The following is a 20,283-nucleotide window of genomic DNA, read 5'->3' as shown; positions in this document are numbered from 1 at the left end:
CCTTTAAAGGAAATTGTACAGAAAATCCTGATTGGGGGCAGATGTGAAGGGCCAAGCGACGTTCGAATTACTAAGAAATATGTTATTGTACGGTGCATATCGAGGAATGGTTAGAGAATGCTGAAAATGCTCATCTACAGACACCTACATAGGAATTCGCAAATTAAATAAAGGATCCCTGTCTCGGGCTGGGATTCACATCGGAGAACTTCCCCGAAGGCAAGGGCAAAGAGGGCGCCACCTGTCCGGGAGAACCCAGGAACCCGCTCTGGACACTTGGGCTCAGCCCCCTTCCTTTTCTCACACTCTAATTGGCTACTTCTTCCTGGGCCCCGCCTCCTTTGCGTGGACCAAGAAGCCGCCAAAGCCTCCTCAGACCACCTCCTCAACACCAGCAAGCTGTTTTGCTGTCGCCCCCGTGATTGGCCAGACAGTAGCATGGGGTCTGCCTCCTCCTCCTCCTGATTGGTCATCAGTCCTTAGGCTTATGACCCTCCTGTCCGGCCCCGCCCCGTTTCCCCTTGGCAGCAGGGCCTTGGGCGAACCACCTACTCCGCGGGAGAGGGCCCCGCCCCTATGTGAGGGCCAGGCCGGTAATTGGCGGGGGCGTGCAACCATTTCCGGTTTCGAGGAGGTGGGTGGGGTGCGGAGCGGGACTGAAGCTGCTGCCGTCTCGGCCGCCGCCTACAGAGTCGCCTTGTGCCTGGTGCTACCGGGACGATGCGGCCGGGGCCCGGAGGCTGCTGCTACCGTCGCCCTGTGCGGGCGAACGGCTGCGTGGCGAACGGGGAAGTGCGGAACGGGTACGTGAGGAGCACCGCCGCTGCCGCCGCCGCCGCAGCCGCCGCCGCCGCCGCCGGCCAGGTACGGTGGGACTGGGCGGTCGGGCTGAACCGGAGGCAGTGGGCCGGGACCCCGCGAGCTGCGCCCGTGCCGAGTCCGCGGAGGCGGCGGCTGGGCAGGGAGAGGTCGCGGTGACCGTCCGCGGGGCCGGGAGCGGGCGCTGGGCACGGCTCAGGTGTGCTGGAAGCGGTGTCCCGGCGCTGACCGGGCCTGCCCGGAGCGGGAGGCTCAAGGGAGGCGTAGGGGCTCCCCCATCTCTCCGCGTCTGAGGTCTTCCTCTTTTCCTCCAGAGGTTTGGGTTCTGCTCAAAGCCACAGTGCCTTCCTCCGCCTGATTTGACCAGAAATTCGTGCCCCTCCTCCCCCGGGGAGGCAGGGAGTGACCCTGCGGACCCTGGGTGGATCCACTCCGGGGCTCTTGGTTTTTTCCCTGGAGGCTCCCTCCTCTTGTCCTCGAGGTGGTTGCTTCCTTTAAGAGTCCTGAGAAACACCCTTGGGGTCCTCAGGAGGCAGAGAAAGTTAGGAGGTGGTACCAGGCGGAAACACACCCAGTCTCTCCCTAACACATACTTACCCTTCTGCAGGCAAGGCATTGGACCACAGATCTGACAGTGAACCGGGCCTGGTGCCTCACAATCATTATGCTTCTACCCAGCCCTTGGTGAAACCCCATCCCGGGCTCTAGGTAGAGTTAGGTGGTCCCTGTGAGCAAGCGTGCTATCACAGAAGGGGCTGTTGAACGCAGGTGGTGACTTGTGATGCGTCTCTATACCAGTTAACCAAGGTTGAATCACCAACCAAGTTCGGGCAGTTCTGAAATATTTTGAAAAGTTGTGAATTGAAGACAATAATTGTTAACAGCCTTCCAATTCTCTGGATGACATATTCTCCTGAGTTGTGTTTTTAAAGACGAGCTGTTTAAAAAGATTAAAGGACAGTGTTACTTGAAGAAAGTGTTGTGAGATTTACAATTGACTTTATTTTTTAAATTATTTTTAATGAAAAAAATTTAATGTTTATTTATTTTTGAGAGAGAGAGAGGGAAGGGGCAGAGAGAGAGGGAAACACAGAATCTGAAGCAGGCTCCAGGCTCTGAGCTGTCAGCACAGAATCCTTCGTGGGGCTGGAACTCAAAAACCTCTAGATCATAACCTGAGCCAAAGTCGGAGCCACCCACGTGCCCCTGCAATTGACTTTAATACTCATAAATCCCAATCAGATATTAAGGAAAACTTTTTTTTCCCTCCCAAAGCCATCTGTTCCCAGTAGCAGTAGTGTGACTATTGTGATTTAATTTGGCTTTAATATATCTAGCAGCCCCCGCCCTCCCCCCCCCAAGTCAGTAGATGTGATATGGTAGATAGACCTGTTACTGTTTGGTGTGAAATAGAAAATAGAGCATTTGTCCAGGTCATGCTGACATAGTAAAATTATGAGAGTTGGGGGACAAATAAAAGACTTGACCTCCCTTGAAGTTGTAAGATGGAAGGCGCCATAGTGCACAGATTCAAAAGATTTATTTTTGGGGCACCTGGGTGGCTCAGTCGGTGAAGCCTCCGACTTCGGCTCAGGTCATGATCTTGAGGCTCATGAGTTCGAGCCTTGCATCTGGCTCTGTGCTGACAGCTCGGAGCCTGCTTCAAATTCTGTGTCTCCCTCTCTCTCTGCCCCTCCCCTGCCCCTCTCTTCCTCTGTCCTTCAAAAATAAATACACCTTAAAATTTTTAAGAAAAAAAGATAAATAAAAACTATTAAAAAACAAAAGATTTATTTTCATTTTTAAAGAAATGTGTGAGAGAAGAAGTGGTAAGAATGCTCTCGTTATTAATGGTGTAAAGGGTTGTTTTTTTAGTAACATAAATGGGTAATAAGAAACTTGTGGTATAGGGTACAGCATGGAAACCTAAGGGGTAGGAGTCAGAGAATACATTGCAGATGAATGAGTGGATTATGATTTTTAAGAAGGAAAAGGAAGACAAGAGAAAGGTGTTTGCACTTCAGGAAGTGTTTTGTGTTTAGCTGCTCTTTTCACCTAACAAAGGAGTTATGTTCTGATTTAATAGTAAATTTCTCCCTCCCATAATCTAGCAACTTAACATTTGTAGGCATGATATATATTTCTTAATGTTTATATTTATTTTTGAGAGAGAGACAGAGCATGAGTAGGGGGAGGGGCGAGAGAGAGAGGGAGACACAGAATCCAAAGCAGGCTCCAGTCTCCGAGCTGTCAGCACAGAGCTTGATGTGGGGCTCGAACTCACAAACCTCGAGATCATGCCCTGAGTCGAAGTCAGATGCTTAATCAGCTGAACCACCCAAGCGCCCTGGCATGATATTTTTTCAGAGACAGCTGATTAATAATAAGATGACACATCAAGTTGCTAAAGTGAAATTTAAAAATTTGTATGAGTCTAATAGCTGGCTGACTTTTTCTAGTATATTGTAGAGAAAAATTCCACTCAAGGCACTGTGGTGGCATCTGGAAAAATGGTCTAGTAGAAGGCCTGAAAGAATTTTTAGGGCTCCACTGTCCCTTCTAGAAAACTGTTTGTCACAAGTCTTTTTAAAACAGAGACTTTAGAGATACAGCTTTGTACATGAATATGAGGAATATTGACCATGGGTTTGTTTGTTTTTCCTTAAGCCAAAGAGATTTTTGGTAACTTCATGGGAGCAAGAGTATCTTTAAAAATTTTTTAGTTGTTTTTGTTTTAATTAAAGTGATTAATTAAGTTAATCACTTTAAAGTGCTACATTAGTGCTCCAACCTCTATTTTTCCTCAGTTGCTGGAGAAATGTTCCCAATTATGCCGTAAAAATACACATAAGATATTAAGTCTGCAGGTTTGTGTCCTCTTTTAACTGAAATATAAATCGAGAGTTTTTAAACCCCGAGATATAGGTTTGTTTCCTCCCATATCCCAGCATTTGTCTTTGGATGAACAGGAGAGAAGTTAGAAACTTCTAGGGTCCTTTTACACTCTCAAGAGTTTCTGCATCTGATGGGATGGATATATATGCTTGCCCTTTGTTCTATTTGGGTTTAGAGTCTGAGTAAATAGATCCTGTGGTAGAATGGGCATATAAAACAATCAAACATTACTGTTTGTTTTTGTTTTCTGGGTCCCCCCCCCCAGTTTCTTCTCATTGTAGTAAAATACACATAACATAAAATTTACCATCTTAACCATTTGTAAGTATACAGTTCAGTGGTATTATATACATTCATAATGTGCTACCACCACCACCATCCACTGCCATAACTGTTTCTTCTTCTTTTTTTTTTTTTTTAATTTTAAACGTTTATTTATTTTTGAGACAGAGACAGAGCATGAACAGGGGAGGGTCAGAGAGAGAGGGAGACACAGAATCTGAAACGGGCTCTAGGCTCTGAGCCATCAGCCCAGAGCCCGACCCGGGGCTCGAACCCACAGACTGTGAGATCATGACCTGAGCCGAAGTCGGACGCTCAACCGACTGAGCCACCCAGGCGCCCCAACTTTTTCTTCTTGTAAAACAGAAACTCTGTCCCCATCAAACAGTAACTCCCCATTCCCTCCTCCACCTAGCCCACCCAGTCCGTGGCAACCACCATTCTACTTCTGTCTCTATGAATTTGCTGTAAGTACCTCATATAAATGGAATCGTACAATATTTTTCTTTTTATGACTGGCTTATTTCATTTAGCATAATGTCCTCATGGTTCATCCATGTAGCACTGTGTATCAGAATATCCTTCCTTTTAAAGGCTGAATAATATTCCATTGTATGTATAAACCACATTTTGCTTAGCCATTTATTTGTTTTTTTTCTTGTAGGAGTTTATTTTATTTTATTTTATTTTATTTTATTTTATTTTATTTTATTTTATTTTATTTATTTTATTTTTCTGTATTTTTTATAATTTACACCCAAGTTAGTTAGCACATGGTGCAACAATGATTTCAGGAGCAGATTCCTTAAGCCCTTACCCATTTAGCCCGTCTCCCCTCCAGCAACCCTCTGTTCTCTATATTTCAGAGTCTCCTATGTTTTGTCCCCCTCCCTGTTTTTGTATTAATTTTGCTTCCTTTGCCTTGTGTTCATCTCTTTTGTATCTTAAAGTCCTCATATGAGTAAAGTCATATGAGATTTGTCTTTCTCTGAGTAATTTCACTTAACATCATACCCTCTAGTTCCATCCACCTAGTTGCAAATGGCAAGATTTCATCCTTTCTGATTGGCGAGTAATACTCCACTGTATATATATATACCACATCTTTATCCATTCATCCATCGATGGACATTTGGGCTCTTTCCATACTTTGGCTATTGTTGATAGTGCTGCTCTAAACATGGGGGTGCATGTGTCCCTTTGAAACAGCACACCTGTATCTCATGGATAAATGCCTAGTAGTGCAATTGCTGGGTCGTAGGGTAGTTCTATTTTTAGTTTTTTGAGGAACCTCCATACTGTTTTCCAGAGTGGCTGCACCAGTTTGCATTCCCAGCCATTTGTTAATTGACACTTGGGTTGCTTCCAAGGTTTAGGTATTGTGAATAATGCTGCTTTGAATATGGGTATACAAATACCTCTTCAAAATCGAGCTTTCCGTCATCTTGGATATATATTCAGAAGTGGAATTGCTGTATCATATGATAATTCTATTTTGAAGTTTTTGAGGAAATGCCGTACTGTTTTCCACAGCAGCTATACCATTTTACATTCCCATCAACAGTGCACAAGGGTTCCAATTTCTTCACATCCTCGCTAACACTTGTTATTTTCTCTCTCTCTTTTTTTTTTTTTTTTTGCATAGTAGCTGTGAGGTAATAGGGAAAAATGTGTCTATGTGTTTCTGCTCCCATATCCTGGCACAGAGCTCATGAAACTTGTGCAATTTCCTAAGTGATAATACTAGCAGCATCTTTTGTTCTAATATTTAGTCTTTGACCCTTATTCCTGACACAGAGTATCTAAATCCCTTGGAATTTCCCCAGTGATAGCAGTGTCTTTTGTTCTAATGAGGTGACTCTGTGTGGGTTCCCGGATGGGGGCTGCTCACCAGAAAGACCAAGCCAGGTGTCAGCTCCACCTCCATTCTCCACAGAGGAGCGAGAGGCTGGAAATGAAGTTAATGATTGCTGATGCGTGAAGCCTCTATAAAAATCCCCAAAGTACCAGGTTCAGGGAGCTTCCGGGTTGTTGAACATATGGAGATGCTAGGAGAGTGGCTCCCCTTCCCACACACATTGCCCCTGTTCATCTGTGTCCTTTATCGTATCTTTTTATAATAAACTGGGAAATAGTAAATAAACAGTTTTCCTGAGTTCTGTGAGCCATTCTAGCAAATTATCAACCAGAGGAGGAAGTGGTGAGAAACCTGATTTATAGCCGATGGGTCAGAAGCCATGGGACAACCTGGACTTGTGACAGGCATCTGAAGGGGGTGGGGCCTTCACCTGAGGGATCTGACACTATCTCCAGGAACAGAGTGTCAGAATTGGGTTAGATCGACACCAGCTGGTGTCACGGTGGAACACCTCCCCCCGCCCCAATCAGGTGTGAGAAGTGCTGTGAGTGTGGTAGCTCAGTGAGAGGAGAGGAGAGGAGGAACATCTCAGGAGCACTGGGTTTTGCTCTTTACGGGAGCCCTGTGTAGACATGACTGCTTTTTTTTTTTTTTTTAATTTTTTTTTTTAACGTTTATTTATTTTTTTGGGACAGAGAGAGACAGAGCATGAACGGGGGAGGGGCAGAGAGAGAGGGAGACACAGAATCAGAAACAGGCTCCAGGCTCTGAGCCATCAGCCCAGAGCCCGACGCGGGGCTCGAACTCACGGACCGCGAGATCGTGACCTGGCTGAAGTCGGACGCTTAACCGACTGCGCCACACAGGCGCCCCGACATGACTGCTTTTTAATGATGACAGTAGACATGGAGTTTTCACAAGGAAGAGGAGCAATAAAGCAGTAATTTTTCCTCCCTTACCATTCAGAGGGGTGAGAGGAGGGCCAGCCTTTATTTGAGGTGAAGGGTGGCAATTAGCACTAGGAAAACTTTGAAAGAGTTAGAATTGGGAGCTTTGGCAGAATTAGAGCTAGAAGGAACCTTTAGGGGTTTATGTAATTCAGTTCTTTTATCTCTTTGTAGGACTTTATTAAAAAGTAATCTTGATAGATGATTCTGTTCTATTTTTAAAGACCCCTAGAGGATTTGCAGGAACTTTTCTTCAGCGTGTTGCAGAATTCAGTGATCTTAATTCCAATAGTTTCTTACTGTGGGTTTAACGTTTGATCAAATAAATGCCGTATTTTGGTTGCACCTGAAATAGAATACTTGTTTTTACTTTTAGAGCTCCTTGTTTACAGCCTTTAAAAAAAAATCTCTTTCATTTCTTTAAGGAATGTTTGAGGTTTGGGCACACATTTTACCTTCCTTAACTAGTTAATAAGTATTGAAGGGAAAAAAAAATTACCTGCCTTTGAGACCATTTTGAACCTAACTTTCTAACCTGTAGAAGTAGTTTTAGAAGTAGTTTTAATGATATATTAGAACGATGACAGCCTTCTAGCTGCCAGAATAAGATTCTATCCTAAGGAGGACTTGGGGCACAAGTCATGTTCTCATTTAAATAATAAGACAAGCAAAGTAGAAAGGACAAAGGGCCAGTCTTGCTACTTAGGAGGCAAATGAATAACTAATGGAGGGTGGTTTACTAAATAGCTACTAGCTTTTGTTTCCACTGAAAGGAAACAGTAACTGTGAAAAGCAGTTAGTTTTAAGACAAGAGCTGGAGGAGTATCTGTTCACACTTGGCCATGATACCTGTTCACACTTCACAGGTCTCATGAGACATCCAAAGACCTCAAGGCGTTGAGCCAAAATAATGTTGTAACTACAGTTGTGGGACTAGATTTTTGTTGTGAATGCACTTCTTCCAAGGAGAAGAACATTTCAAATCTTCCTAGCTGGATCTGAAAGATTCCAGAGTCATTAATTCCACTCAGGAATTCTCTCGAATAAAACGTCTTGGGCAATGAAAGCAGTATTTAATACGTAAACCTCTGTATTCTTGAGACAGTATTTTAAGACTTGGATATTCAGGGAAAGCAGGCTTGCCCACTTTTTAGGGTTGGCCTAGGTGCCCTAGAAACTTTGTAGTGCTCTGGGGCAAGATAGTTAATTGGTTGAGATTCAATTAGATTCAGTTTTTGAAAGAAAGAAGTAGTGTTTTATTGGCAGAATAGGCAATTGAGAGGGATGGGTAGAGACTGTGTTTGCATTCTGAGTGGGTGTGCCTTACTTGATTAAATAACGTGGTTTGTGGCCTCAGAAGTCCGTTGCCTTCTGAATAGCTTCTAAGAAGGCTTCCATAATATAATTTGTAGTTTGTGACTGATTAAGCAAGTAAGCCCTTTCTCTCAACCCATTTAATCTGAGAACATTTATGTTGATGTTTGCGGTCTTTAATGCTACCTTCAAGACCCATAATAAAGATTAAGGTTGCTATTTTTCCTCTTGAAAAAAATGTTTGCTTCTGATTGTAGAAATAATACATGTGTACTGTAGGACCCAGAAGGATTGGGATAATCCCTGGTGTAGGGGTATTGATTTTTTTTAGTGTGGTCTGTTTTACCAGCCTGCTGCTTTCTGCTAATCTCTAAGTACAGTGAAATACGCAGTTGTACTGAGACTATGGGTATGGCCCAGCCTTACTCCAAATAACGCATATTGAGGTTGGGGAAAGTATTCAACAAATTTGGTAATCTGGTAGGTTTAGAAAGTAAAGTACTGACTTCCCAAATTTGATGGTTTTGACTTATTCTAAATAAGCCTCCTGCTGTCTAATTAGTAAGCCTTCAGCAAACATCTGAGATCTTACTGCATAGTTCCCCTTATCCGTGGGGCATATTTTCTAAGATCCCTAGTCGATGCCTGAAACCACTGTATACAGTAGATAGTATCAAACCCTGTATATACTATTTTTTCCTCTACATACATTCCCATGATAAATGTTAATTTATAAATTAGGCACAGTAAGAGATTAACCACAATAAGTAATAATAAAATAGAAAATTATAATGATATGCTGTAATAAAAGTTATGTGAATGTGGTTTCTCTCTCTCAAAATACCTTATTGTACTGTACTCACTGTTGTGATGATGTGAGACGACAACATGCCTACAGGATGTGACCAAATGAGGTGAATGATGTAGGCATTGTGACACAGCATTAAGACTGGTGTTGACCTTCTGGTGATACGTCAGAAGGAGGATCATCTTCCAGACTGTGGTTGACTGTGGGTTTGGAAAACATGGGTAAGGGGGACTTCTATATTTGCCTTGTGCCTGGGGTGTGGTAGGATCTTAGGGAATCTTAGTTGAAGGAATGAACTGGTGGTGGTTGAAGCCATGAGAATTGGTGAAGCAGAAGAAGGCACTAAGCAAGAAGAGGAGGCACCTAGGAAGTAATATGGGGGAATCATAATGTTACTGGGAGAAGACACACACACTGCTGAAGAAGGCTGATTGTGCAAGAACAGAATCATTGGGAAGTGGTTTGAGAAAGCCCAAGGAGAGAGAGAGGCCATTTCATTAAGGAGGGTATGCAACGTGGTGGCGGTGGGAAAGCAAGGCTATAATTGTAACAGGCACCATTTACTGTGGCCAGGAACCTCCTCCAGCTTCTTCACGTATCTAGTCTTCACAAGGTCCTTTCTGGGTGTATATTATCCCCATTTTATAAATAAGACTGAATTCCAGATCATTTAAATAACCAGTCCAGTTAGTAAGTTGATAGAACCTGGTTTGTCTTACTCTATTAAGCCACTGGATTTGGCAGTTTAGAAATTACTGGTAAGTTTTGAGGAGTTTAAATTAGATATGCCACAAGTTATGCCACGCTCTGAACATATATTCCCAGAAGTGTCCTCCTTTTTTCAGCAGGGAAATTTTGAAAAGTAGGGAGTCCACGTTTTTTTTGTTTGTTTGTTTGTTTGTTTTTTGCAATCAGGATAAATTCCCTCATTTGTGTCAATAGCATCCCCATATGGAATGACTGAAAAGTGCTTCCAAAGCTAGCTGTAAAGCAAACATATTTTGACATTACTGTTTTCCTGCCTCAAAAATGGAGACCCCCAAGTATGTATGCACGGGAGCGTTTTCAGTTAGTTCAGTGGCATCCTGTGCACGCGGGCAGCGAGGCTCTGCCCCGGAGTTACCGTGCTCACCTGCCGCCCACATCTCCTCTGTAGCGTTTCCCAGTCTCCAGGTCAGCGTGTCACGGCATCACAGACCCGCGTAACAGGAGAGCGGAGTACGAGGGTGGCTCTGCCACAGGTGACTGCACCTTCAATCTCGGCTCTCTTCCACCTCTGACACGTTCTGGGCCTGTGGCACCACACCCTCCGCTCTGGCTGTGTGGTGGACGCCGACTGAGAGGCAACCTGGTTCGCGTGCCTTTGCCTTCTCTGCGAATAATCTCGGATTATTCCGGTGGTCGCCTCTGTGCGACACGATCACGATCCTTCCTCAGTCCTGACTGACACGGGGGTAGGCTCCTGTGCCACAATGAACCTAACAACACTCTCTCACGGGATTTAAAATTTCCATGGGAAGAGTTTGCCCTTAAGTAGAATAGTATCTGTGTTATATACTCTCCATCAGAGTTAACGTATCTGAAAACTTTTACAAATTTTTAGTTTTAACAAGTATTTCTTGAACGTTTGCATATTTTCAATAAAATTTAAAGTGGGCATATGTAGTGTTTCTCTTCTAAAGTCAGCATACGTTACATACAATTTTACATGCAAAATACTGGAATTGGAAAAACACCATACTTGGAAAGCATTAAACCAACACATTAAAGTATAAAGAAAATAATCTCAAACCAACACATTAAAGTATAAAGAAAATAATCTCCTGAAATTCTACAACCCAGAGATAACCACTGTAACATTTTCATGTATATCCTGCCAGATAGGTAGGTAGGTAGATAGATACACATACACACAAATATATAAATATGTATATTTATTAATAAGATTTTATTATAGATATTTATAAATTATAAATATTAAAATTATATTATATTTTATTAATAATAAGATTAATGTTTATTTATTACATATTTATAAATATATAAATATATATGTAATAGGGAGGGGGTACAGTTTTATGTAAAAGACATTGCTTAATGTCATTAATATATTCTATCACCAGTCAGTAAGACAAACATCATTCTTTTAAGGGGTACAAACATTTCCCAGTATGAATATATAGTGTAATTTATTTAACCAATCCCTGTGCATAATGTTTACACTTCCCCAATATTTTCAATATGTCAACACTTTGTATATCTTCTCACACTTTTGAGTTTTTCATAGGGATAAATTCCTGGAAATGAGATTGCCCACTCAAAAAGTATATGTGTGGGACGCCTGGGTGGCTCAATTGGTTGAGCGTCCGACTCTTAATTTGGCTCAGGTCATGATCTCAAGGTCAGGGGATCCTGTCCCACGTGGGGCACAGACCGCTTGAGATTCTCTCTCTTCCTCTCTCTCTGCCACTCTCCCGTGTGTGCTTGCGCTTTCTCTCTTAAGAAAAAAAGGGAGGTGCATGGGTGGCTCACTGGGTTAAGCTTCTGATTTCAGCTCAGGTCATGATCTTATGGTTCATGGGTTCAAGCCCCACATCAGACTCTGTGCTGATAGCTCAGAGCCTGGAGCCTGGTTCAGATTCTGTGTCTCCCCCTCACTCTCCCTCTCCCCCGCTCATGTTCTATCTCTTTCTCTCAAAAATGAGTAAACATTAAAAAAATGTATATGTATGTATATGTATATATATGATTCTGATCAGAATATCATTTTAAAATGAATTTAAAGGAAGCTGTAGAAATATTTTTTAAGCTTTCTGATTTCTAAAGTGCAATTGACTGCAATTTAAGTGATCCAAACCGTATCTTTAAATGAGTAAAACTACTATCTCAAAATACAATGTAACACAGAATCATCTTGGGTTCCCAAAATGCATTGGTGAAAATGTGATACAAATGTCACTTTCCTCACCTGATCTTTAAGTCACTTTCAGGTACACAGTCCTACCTTCTGAGTGTTTTTGGGTTTTTTTTCTTCTCTTTCTCTCCCTTCCTCTCTTCCTCATGCTTTCTTTCCTGACACATTGATTCTAAAATTCATGTGCAAAAGCAAAGGACCAGGAAGAGCCAAAGCAGTTTTGAAGAGAAATTAGGTAGGAGGAATCACCTTTATTAGATAATAAGACTTGCATAAACCTATAGTGATATTGGCAGTATGATTTTGATGGAACAGAATAGAAAACCCAGAAAGAGCACACTATGAATATGAAATTTGATTGATAATGATGGTGGCATTTCAAATCAGTGGGGAATGGACTAGTGCTGAGAGAGGTGATTTTCTGTATAGAAAAAGAAGGAAAAAAAAATCCCCACCTCACACCAATCTGTAAAATCAATTCCAGGTTGTTAGATACTCAAATATGAAAATTATATATATATATATAATTATTAGTTATATATATATAACTCTGGCATAGAGGAGAAAATATTTATGATCTTAAAGTATAGACTGACTTTCCTAAAACTACCAAAGCACAAATTATAAAATAAAGGTTGATAAGTTTGATCGCTTAAAACCTTTACAGGGGCACCTGGGTGGCTCAGTTGGTTGAGCGTCTGACTTAATTTTGGCTCAGGTCAAGACTCAGTTGCTCAACTGACTGACCCACCCAGGCACCCCTAGGCAGTGGTTTTTTAGATATGGCTCTGTAAGTATAAGCAACCAAAAACAAATAAATTGGAGTAGATCAAAATTAACTTTTTCCCTCTTTGTACTTTTGTATTTCAAAGGACACTGTCCATAGAATGAAAAGATAATTCACAATATATTTTAAATCATACGTGGATAAGGGACTTGTTATATAGAATGCATAATGTACTCTTACAACTCAACAATAAAAAGACAACCCAATTTTAAAACAAAGGACTTGAGGGGCGCCTGGGTGGCTCAGTCAGCTAAGCGGCCAACTTCGGCTCAGGTCATGATCTTGTGGTCCTCGAGTTTGAGCCCCGCGTCGGGCTCTGTGCTGACAGCTCAGAGCCTGGAGCCTGTTTCGGATTCTGTGTCTCCTTCTCTCTGACCCTCCCCCGTTCATGCTTTGTCTCTGTCTCAAAAATAAATAAATGTTAAAAAAAAATGTTTTTAAATAAAAATAAAAATAAAAAAATAAAATAAAAAATAAAACAAAGGACTTGAATAGACATTTCTCCAAAGAAAATATACAAATGACTAGTAAATCCACGAAAAGATGCTCTGCATCATTAGTCATTAGGGAAATGCAAGTCAAAACCACAGTGAGATGCTACTTCATATCCACTAGGATAGCTAAAACCCTTGTACGTTGCTGGTGTGATCACAAAATGATATAGACACTTTGGAAAACAGTTCCTAAAATGCTAAACATAAAGTTACCAATATGATGCAGCATTTCTAGTCCCTGGAGAAATGAAACATATACACACAAAAACTTCTACATAAATGCTCATGGCAACATTATTCCTAAGAGTCAAAAAGTGGAAACAATCCAAATGTCCATAAATTGATGAACAGATAAACAAAATACAGAATAATTTTACAGTGGAATATTATTTAGCAATAAAAAGGAAGTAATGATACATGTTAAAGATGAAAGAAACATTATGCATATTATAAAAAGCCAGAAATCAAAGGCTTTATACTCTGTGGTTCCACTAACATGAAATGTCTAGGACAGGTAAATCCACAGAGACAGAAAGTAGACTAGGAGTTTGCCAGGGCCAGGGGTGGAGTTTGTTTTTGGGGCGATGAAACTGTTCTAAAGTTACGTTGTGATGATTGCACCATTATGTGAATATAATAAAAACCAATGAATTGTACACTTGGGAAGGGCGAATGTAATGATTTGTTAATTACATTTCAATAAAACTGTTGTAAGAAACAGGACTTGTGCACACTATGACATCATAAACACAGTAACACCAGGGGTTAATATCCAGGTGCAAAAGCCATATAAATTAGAGGCAAGTATGCACTCCAGCAGAAAAATGGGCCAAAGATAGGAACTGTCAATTCACAGAGAAAGGAACTTGATTGCAAAATAAATATATGAATATGCTCATCCTCACCGTCCAAGTTATTGTAAATTAAAACAATGAAGTAACTGTTTCCATCTTTACCTTTCTGAAAGCTGTAAAAATAAAAGACCATATTAAATGTTGGCAATGTTATGTAGCAATGGGAATTTATATACAGGTGCTCTTAGTATAAATTGGTACAATTGTCTTGGAGAATAGTGGCAATTTCTAGAAAAGTTGAAATAATGACCACCCTATTAAGTTTTTATCTGGATATATACAATAGCTGAGATTTGCAAACATTTTTGTTCTAGCCTATACTAAGGATGAACGTTTTTCTATCAACCTAACGCATGTATAATGTATGAGGTCTTGGGAATGAGGACCTCAACATATTACTTTTGGGGGGATCAGTTCAACCTGTAACATGCTGTTTTCCCAAGAAATTCTGCTCATGCCACAAGGAGACATGTTTAAGAATGTTTACTGTAGAAATGTAGTAACAAAAAAATGGAAGTAACCTAGTTTTTCATTAGTAGGAGAATGCCTACCCTCCTACAACAAACAAGCATAAAACCAGTATGGCATATTGGTAGAATGAATACTATACAGCAGTGAAGAGATGACTCCAGATCTGTATTATCAACATGGGCAAATCTCAGAAACATATTGTTAAACAAAAGCTGCAGAAAGATACATATGGTGTGATATGTATATAAGGATTAAAAACATGCAGGAGAATACTGTATTGCTTATGGCTGTGTCTAGAGGGAAGGTTTCATTCATTCATTCATTCATTCATTTATAAAAGGAAAGGTATTTTTTTCATCTTTTTAAATAATTTGTTTATTTTTGAGAGAGTGCTTGCACGCGCATGGAGGAGGGGCAGAGAGAGGGAGAGCTAGAATCCCTAGCAGGCTCTTTGCTTTTAGTATCAGAGTCTGACGCAGGGCTTGAACCCACCAACGGGGAGTTCGTGACCTGAGCTGAGATCAGGATGCTTAACCAACTGAGCCACCCAGGCATCCCAGAAAGGTATTTTTTTTCATGCATGGTAATGATAAACACCAAAATGAGGGTAGTTTTTATACTTTTGGGGGAGAAAGGGAAGTTAACACTTCACTAGGACAAACTTCTTAAACGGACTGGGGGAATTGCTTAAACATAAGTCAGATCAACACTCCCCTGAGGGCTTCTTATCACTGACAACAAAAGACAGTTTCTGTTGGTTTGCAGGGCCCTGTGTCATCAGGTTCTCCCATACTTCTGACTTCATTCATATCCCGTCAGGTGACTGCACTCCAGCCGAGTGGGCCTTTCTGCTCTTCCCTGAACACATCAAGAAGCACCTCTGCCCTTCCCCCACCCTCCGCCGCGGGGCTTTTGCCCTCACAGTAACTCCAGCCTGGAAAACTTCTCTCATTAGTTTTCTCCCTGCCTCTATGTACATTTTGCTTACCCCTTACCTGCTTCTGACAGGTTATCCTTGACCACCTTGTCTAAAATGCTTTCCTCTTCCCATGATTTTTTTTTTCCCCCTGGTTATAGAGCTTACAATTGCCTGGTATTTTAGTGTATATCTATTTGCTTACTTATTGTCTGCCTCTCCCATTGGAGTGTATGGTATTGTATTCCGCAGTGTTCAGATCATGCTTAGCTCATAGAGGCTCAGGAAGTATTAATGGAATAAATGAAAGAATTAATGATAGCTTTAATGTTTCATTTAATGGGAAAAAATAAGATCTAAAGCCTGTAAGCTAATTGTTAAGTTTTGCTAAATCTATATGTTGAGTATCTTTTAATCTGCTTTTTGTATTAATTACAGTGTGCTATTTCATATATACTTGCTAGTTGACAAAAACCAGTTTCCCAAAATAATGTTGTAAATATACACAAGAAACAGGTTGTGGTACGTTTGCCGTTCAAGAAACTCGTAGCATAGTTTTGTTTCAGGTTTACAGGTGGTTAGACTCAGCAGGAGCTTACTGAACGTTCCTGATAGTGGCAGTGACAGCCTGTGAGGAGGAGCGGGAAGAGGCCGATGACAGTCCGATGGTCTGGAAATGGCACAGACCCTAGTGTATTTTATCACCTTTCCATTAGTTCTTTCTAAGGGGTGGTGTGGCCAGAAGTGGGACTTCTGTAGCACCCCTTCCCATTGTCCTATGAGGGGTCTAAGCTGTGACATGCTGGTTAGTGCTTCAAGGGAAGGGAAGCCTGTCAGCACGGACTTTTCTGCCATGTCTCCCGTTCTCACCTTGATTTGAAATGCCATGAAGCTGGGCTGAGACACCTGTGATCACCAATTAGACTGTAACAGAAGTACATGTTGGAGACCCCTGTTTATGTGCTAACAGCTAGGATCTTTATTGCCTCCTGCGCAGGCTCGGCTTGCATGTAGAAGCACAGGGAGCAGTTTATTTCTAGGACAGCTAAATTAGTGTCCTGGTTTCCTAAAAGCAGACGTTTTCTTAGCAGTGGAAGCTCATATAACTATTTATCTCAATCCAAGTATAGCTAAGTAATATGAGCAGCAAAATTATCTAATTACTGTATGAGTAGCAAAAAAGGAGCACAAATGGTGAGTTTTAAGTGAAATTCTAATATTAAGCCACTGATGATTTTAAAACAGACTAAGTTGTAGTATTTCTGAAATAATTAAAGGAAAATTTGATTCATAGAAAATCTGAGAAATATGACTAAGAAATGGCAATAAATTGAAAATGTAAAGACTTGGATTCTAATCGCAATTTAGAACTTAAGAATTAAATTTTTGAATTCAGTTTCCTAGAATGTGTGTGACTGGACACATTGCTCAATCTCCTTTCCTTGGTGCTGTCATTTAGTCATGTGAAGAGGACTCAGAATCACTTGTAAAAGAAGGGCTTCTCACTGTGTTGGTGTATTTTTCATCCTGTGTATTTAAATATAAATCCCTTTTGACAGTACTCTTTAAAGTAGTTTCCTTATTCTCTTTAATCTCAAAAACCATATTGATCTTTGCATCCTTTTTTGCTAAAAAAAAAAAAAAAAAAACCTTGAAGAGTCCTTGAATACAAGGATTATCTCTTTATTTGTGTCTTCAAATACAGAGTACAAACCTTGATACAGAGATTAAATATTTGTTGAGAAGAATGAGATGATAACGCTGATTTTGAGCTCCTTGGTAGAAAGGGGGCTCTGGGTTCCTAGGAGAGGCTTTGATGTCTGAAAGTTATTTGTGCAGTTTTGGGATGTTAAAAAATGAAACAGGAGGAATGTCCATTCCCGGGTACGTGAAATTAAGGAGAGAGGGAGAGGGTCAAGTTGTAAGGGATTTCCCAGGGTTGGTAGTACCGAAGTGAAGAGAGGGAATGTGTAGACTATTGTATTCTCTGCTTTCTATTTCAGGCATGTCCACATTCTCTCCCTGCCCCTAGAAAAGCAGACATCTTTGATTGATTGCTGGACACTATATATAAAGGACCTGCAGAGACTCAAGTCTATGTTGTTTTCTCCTTTTGCTCTGAGCACCCGCAATCTAACCAGGGACTGAGATAGGTGGGACTGGGCTAAAACTTTGGGTAGATTCCATCTAAGGATGGGATCCATTGTGTTTGTTGCAAGCCCCTCCCTCTAGCATTGTAAGACTGTGGTTGATTTCTTTTTTTTTTTTATTTTTATTTTTTAAATTTTTTTTTCAACGTTTATTTATTTTTGCGACAGAGACAGAGCATGAACGGGGGAGGGGCAGAGAGAGAGGGAGACACAGAATCGGAAACAGGCTCCAGGCTCTGAGCCATCAGCCCAGAGCCCGACGCGGGGCTCGAACTCACGGACCGCGAGATCGTGACCTGGCTGAAGTCGGACGCTTAACCGACTGCGCCACCCAGGCGCCCCAGACTGTGGTTGATTTCAAGCCACCTTTCTAGTCTAGTTCTCTAGCTTCTCTAGCACGTGATAAGTGTCCTGTGCAGAAAACTGGCCGTAGGTCTGGGGCTCTGCTAGAATTCAGTCTGTCACACCATCCTATAGAGCTATCATAAGCTCCACTGGTTTTTCTTCCTCTTGGCAGAGTTCTTCTGCTTGTAGCAAGCCCATTTATGATCATTCGTGCTCACACTCTGCAAATAACACCAGGGAAGAAAATGACTAGCGATTTCAGCTCACTAAGGAAAGGTTCTTCTTCTCTGGAATTTTAGTTTATTTGCCCTCTTTGCTTTGCATGAGAGACAGTTCTTCAATGTCTTTAAAACTATTTCTTGTTTTGAGTAATCTGTGTAGTTTTATCTAGTTGTTCTGTGAAAGTGATGGTTTGTCTCTACCTATTAATTTTAACCTATAAGCAGAAGTCTCAGTATGGTTTTTTGTTTTTGTTGATGTAAATGGGACATCAAAATAAAGTTGTTCAAACAACTTTGATAGAGGGTGCCTGGGTGGCTCAGTCGGTTAAGGGTCCAATCAGGTCATGATCTCCCAGTTCACGGGTTCGAGCCCTGTGTTGGGCTCTCTGCTGTCAGCACAGAGCCTGAAGCTTGCTTTGGATTCTGTGTCTCCCTCTCTCTCTGCCCCTCCCCAACTTGTGCTCTCTCTCTCAAAAATAAATAAACATTAAAAAAAAAACAAAACAAGATAGAAATTCTCTTTGTAAAGTCTGAAGGTAGACAGGTAGCATTCAGTAGGGTATGAGCTATCTTTGTTTTGTAATCTTTTAGGATGTTTTTATTTTTATTTATTAAATTTCTTTTTGTAGTGTTTATTTTTGAGAGAGAGGGAAAAAAAAACCCACAAGTGGGGAAGGGGTGGCAAGAGAGGAAACACAGAATCTGAAGCAGGCTCCAGGCCCGAGCTGTCACCACAGAACCCAAGGAGGGGGCTTGATCCCACGAACTGTGAGATTATGATGTGAGCCAAAGTCAGACGCTTAACCCAGGTGCTCCTGCTTATTTTTTGTTTGAGAGAGAGAGAGAGAGGGAGAGAGAGTACGGGAGCATGAGCTGGGGAGAGGGGCAGAGGCGGAGAGAGAGAGAGAATCTTAAGCAGGCTCCATGTTCAGAGCAGAGCCCAACGACGGGCTTGATCCCACTACCCTGGGATCATGACTGAAGCAGAAATCAAGAGTCAGAGGCTTAACTCACTGAGCCACCCAGGCACCAGGATGTTTTGTTGTTGTTGTTGTTGTTGTTGTTGTTTTTTCAGCATCTCCGTCTTCAACCACATCCATCTACATTCCAGGCCACTGGCACTTCATTCTCTTTCTCTCCAGGAAAGAGAAGTGGAAGGAGAACAATTGTTTTAAAGGATGTAATCCGGCCCTGGTACCTGCCCCTTCTGTTCACTTCCTGTTGGCCAAAGTTCGTTACATGGCTACCCCTAGCTGCCAGGGAGATTGAGAAATGTAGACTGTAGCTGGGTGACCATGGACCCAGCTAAATCTGAGAGCTTCTATTACCAAAGGGGAGATAGGAATATCTACAGGGGGCCAGTTAGCAGTCTCTGTGATGCTATGGTGTGGGGAGAAGCTCTAACCAGAGTTTTCTTCTAAATAGTCCCATTTTCTTAAACTCTTGTACTAAATGATCTATTACTTCCTCTTTGATTTGTGATTTTTCAACCCTGAATGAGTCTTGTTTAATGTTTATGAGCATGTTCTCCATAGTTAGGCAAAGTTAGCAGACAAATACTGTCTGAATTTTGATCTGTGGTCTTCTGTTGTCTTTTTTTAAAAATACTAGTTCTGATTTTTGTTTTTCCTTTTTTGGTCTGTCTTCACGTGTGTTAATGAGAACCTGGAAAGGGTTTAGTTATAGGTGGCAATGAGACTCTCACGTCTTCAAAACAGGAAAGGTACTGCCTTGTAATTTTGGACCAGATGTCCCTTATCCTAGATTTGAGTAAACAATATTCCAAATGCACAAAATTAACAGAGTTAGGAGCCCTTTTAAAAATTTTTACTGACGCTCTGAAAATCAGTAGGTGCCTAGTCAGTGTAAGTGTACAGAAGTTCTAAGACATTTTAACACAGAATATATACCTGTTAAATTTCTCTCAGTTGATAGCAGTGGAAACTGACTCTAGCTAACCAAAAAGGTGATTTACTGCAAGGATCATAGGCATGCAAAAAATAAATAAAAGGAGGGAGCAGGGTAGAACTGATGAACAACTCAGAAAAGTCAGACGGGAACTAGCACCTGGGACCTCAGCAGCAGGAGTTCACAGACCTTTTCTCCAGGATGTTGGAGATCCAGTGCCCTTCAGACTGTTTCCCTGTTGAAACCATAAATCCCCGTGAGAGAGTGTTGTTAGGTTCATTGTGGCACAGGAGCCTACCC

At 41.5% G+C, this 20,283-nt stretch overlaps 1 protein-coding gene across 1 annotated transcript in view; it reads left to right on the top strand.

Moving 5' to 3' along the window:
* Nucleotides 1-631: 631 nt before the first annotated feature.
* SPTLC2 (serine palmitoyltransferase long chain base subunit 2) overlaps nt 632-20,283 on the top strand; it is a 103,805-nt gene continuing 84,153 nt past the window's right edge. The window contains exon 1 of the mRNA XM_040477856.1: nt 632-864. Within this exon, the coding sequence (XP_040333790.1) occupies nt 721-864 (144 nt within the window). The 5' untranslated portion in view covers nt 632-720. The remainder of the gene's footprint in view (nt 865-20,283) is intronic.

The sequence above is a fragment of the Herpailurus yagouaroundi genome, unplaced genomic scaffold (assembly GCF_014898765.1).
Source record: "Herpailurus yagouaroundi ecotype Mexico unplaced genomic scaffold, PumYag 141, whole genome shotgun sequence".
In the NCBI taxonomy this organism is placed as follows: domain Eukaryota; kingdom Metazoa; phylum Chordata; class Mammalia; order Carnivora; family Felidae; genus Herpailurus; species Herpailurus yagouaroundi.
Note: the sequence above shows the minus strand (reverse complement) of the source record. Positions and strands in the feature narration are given on the sequence as shown.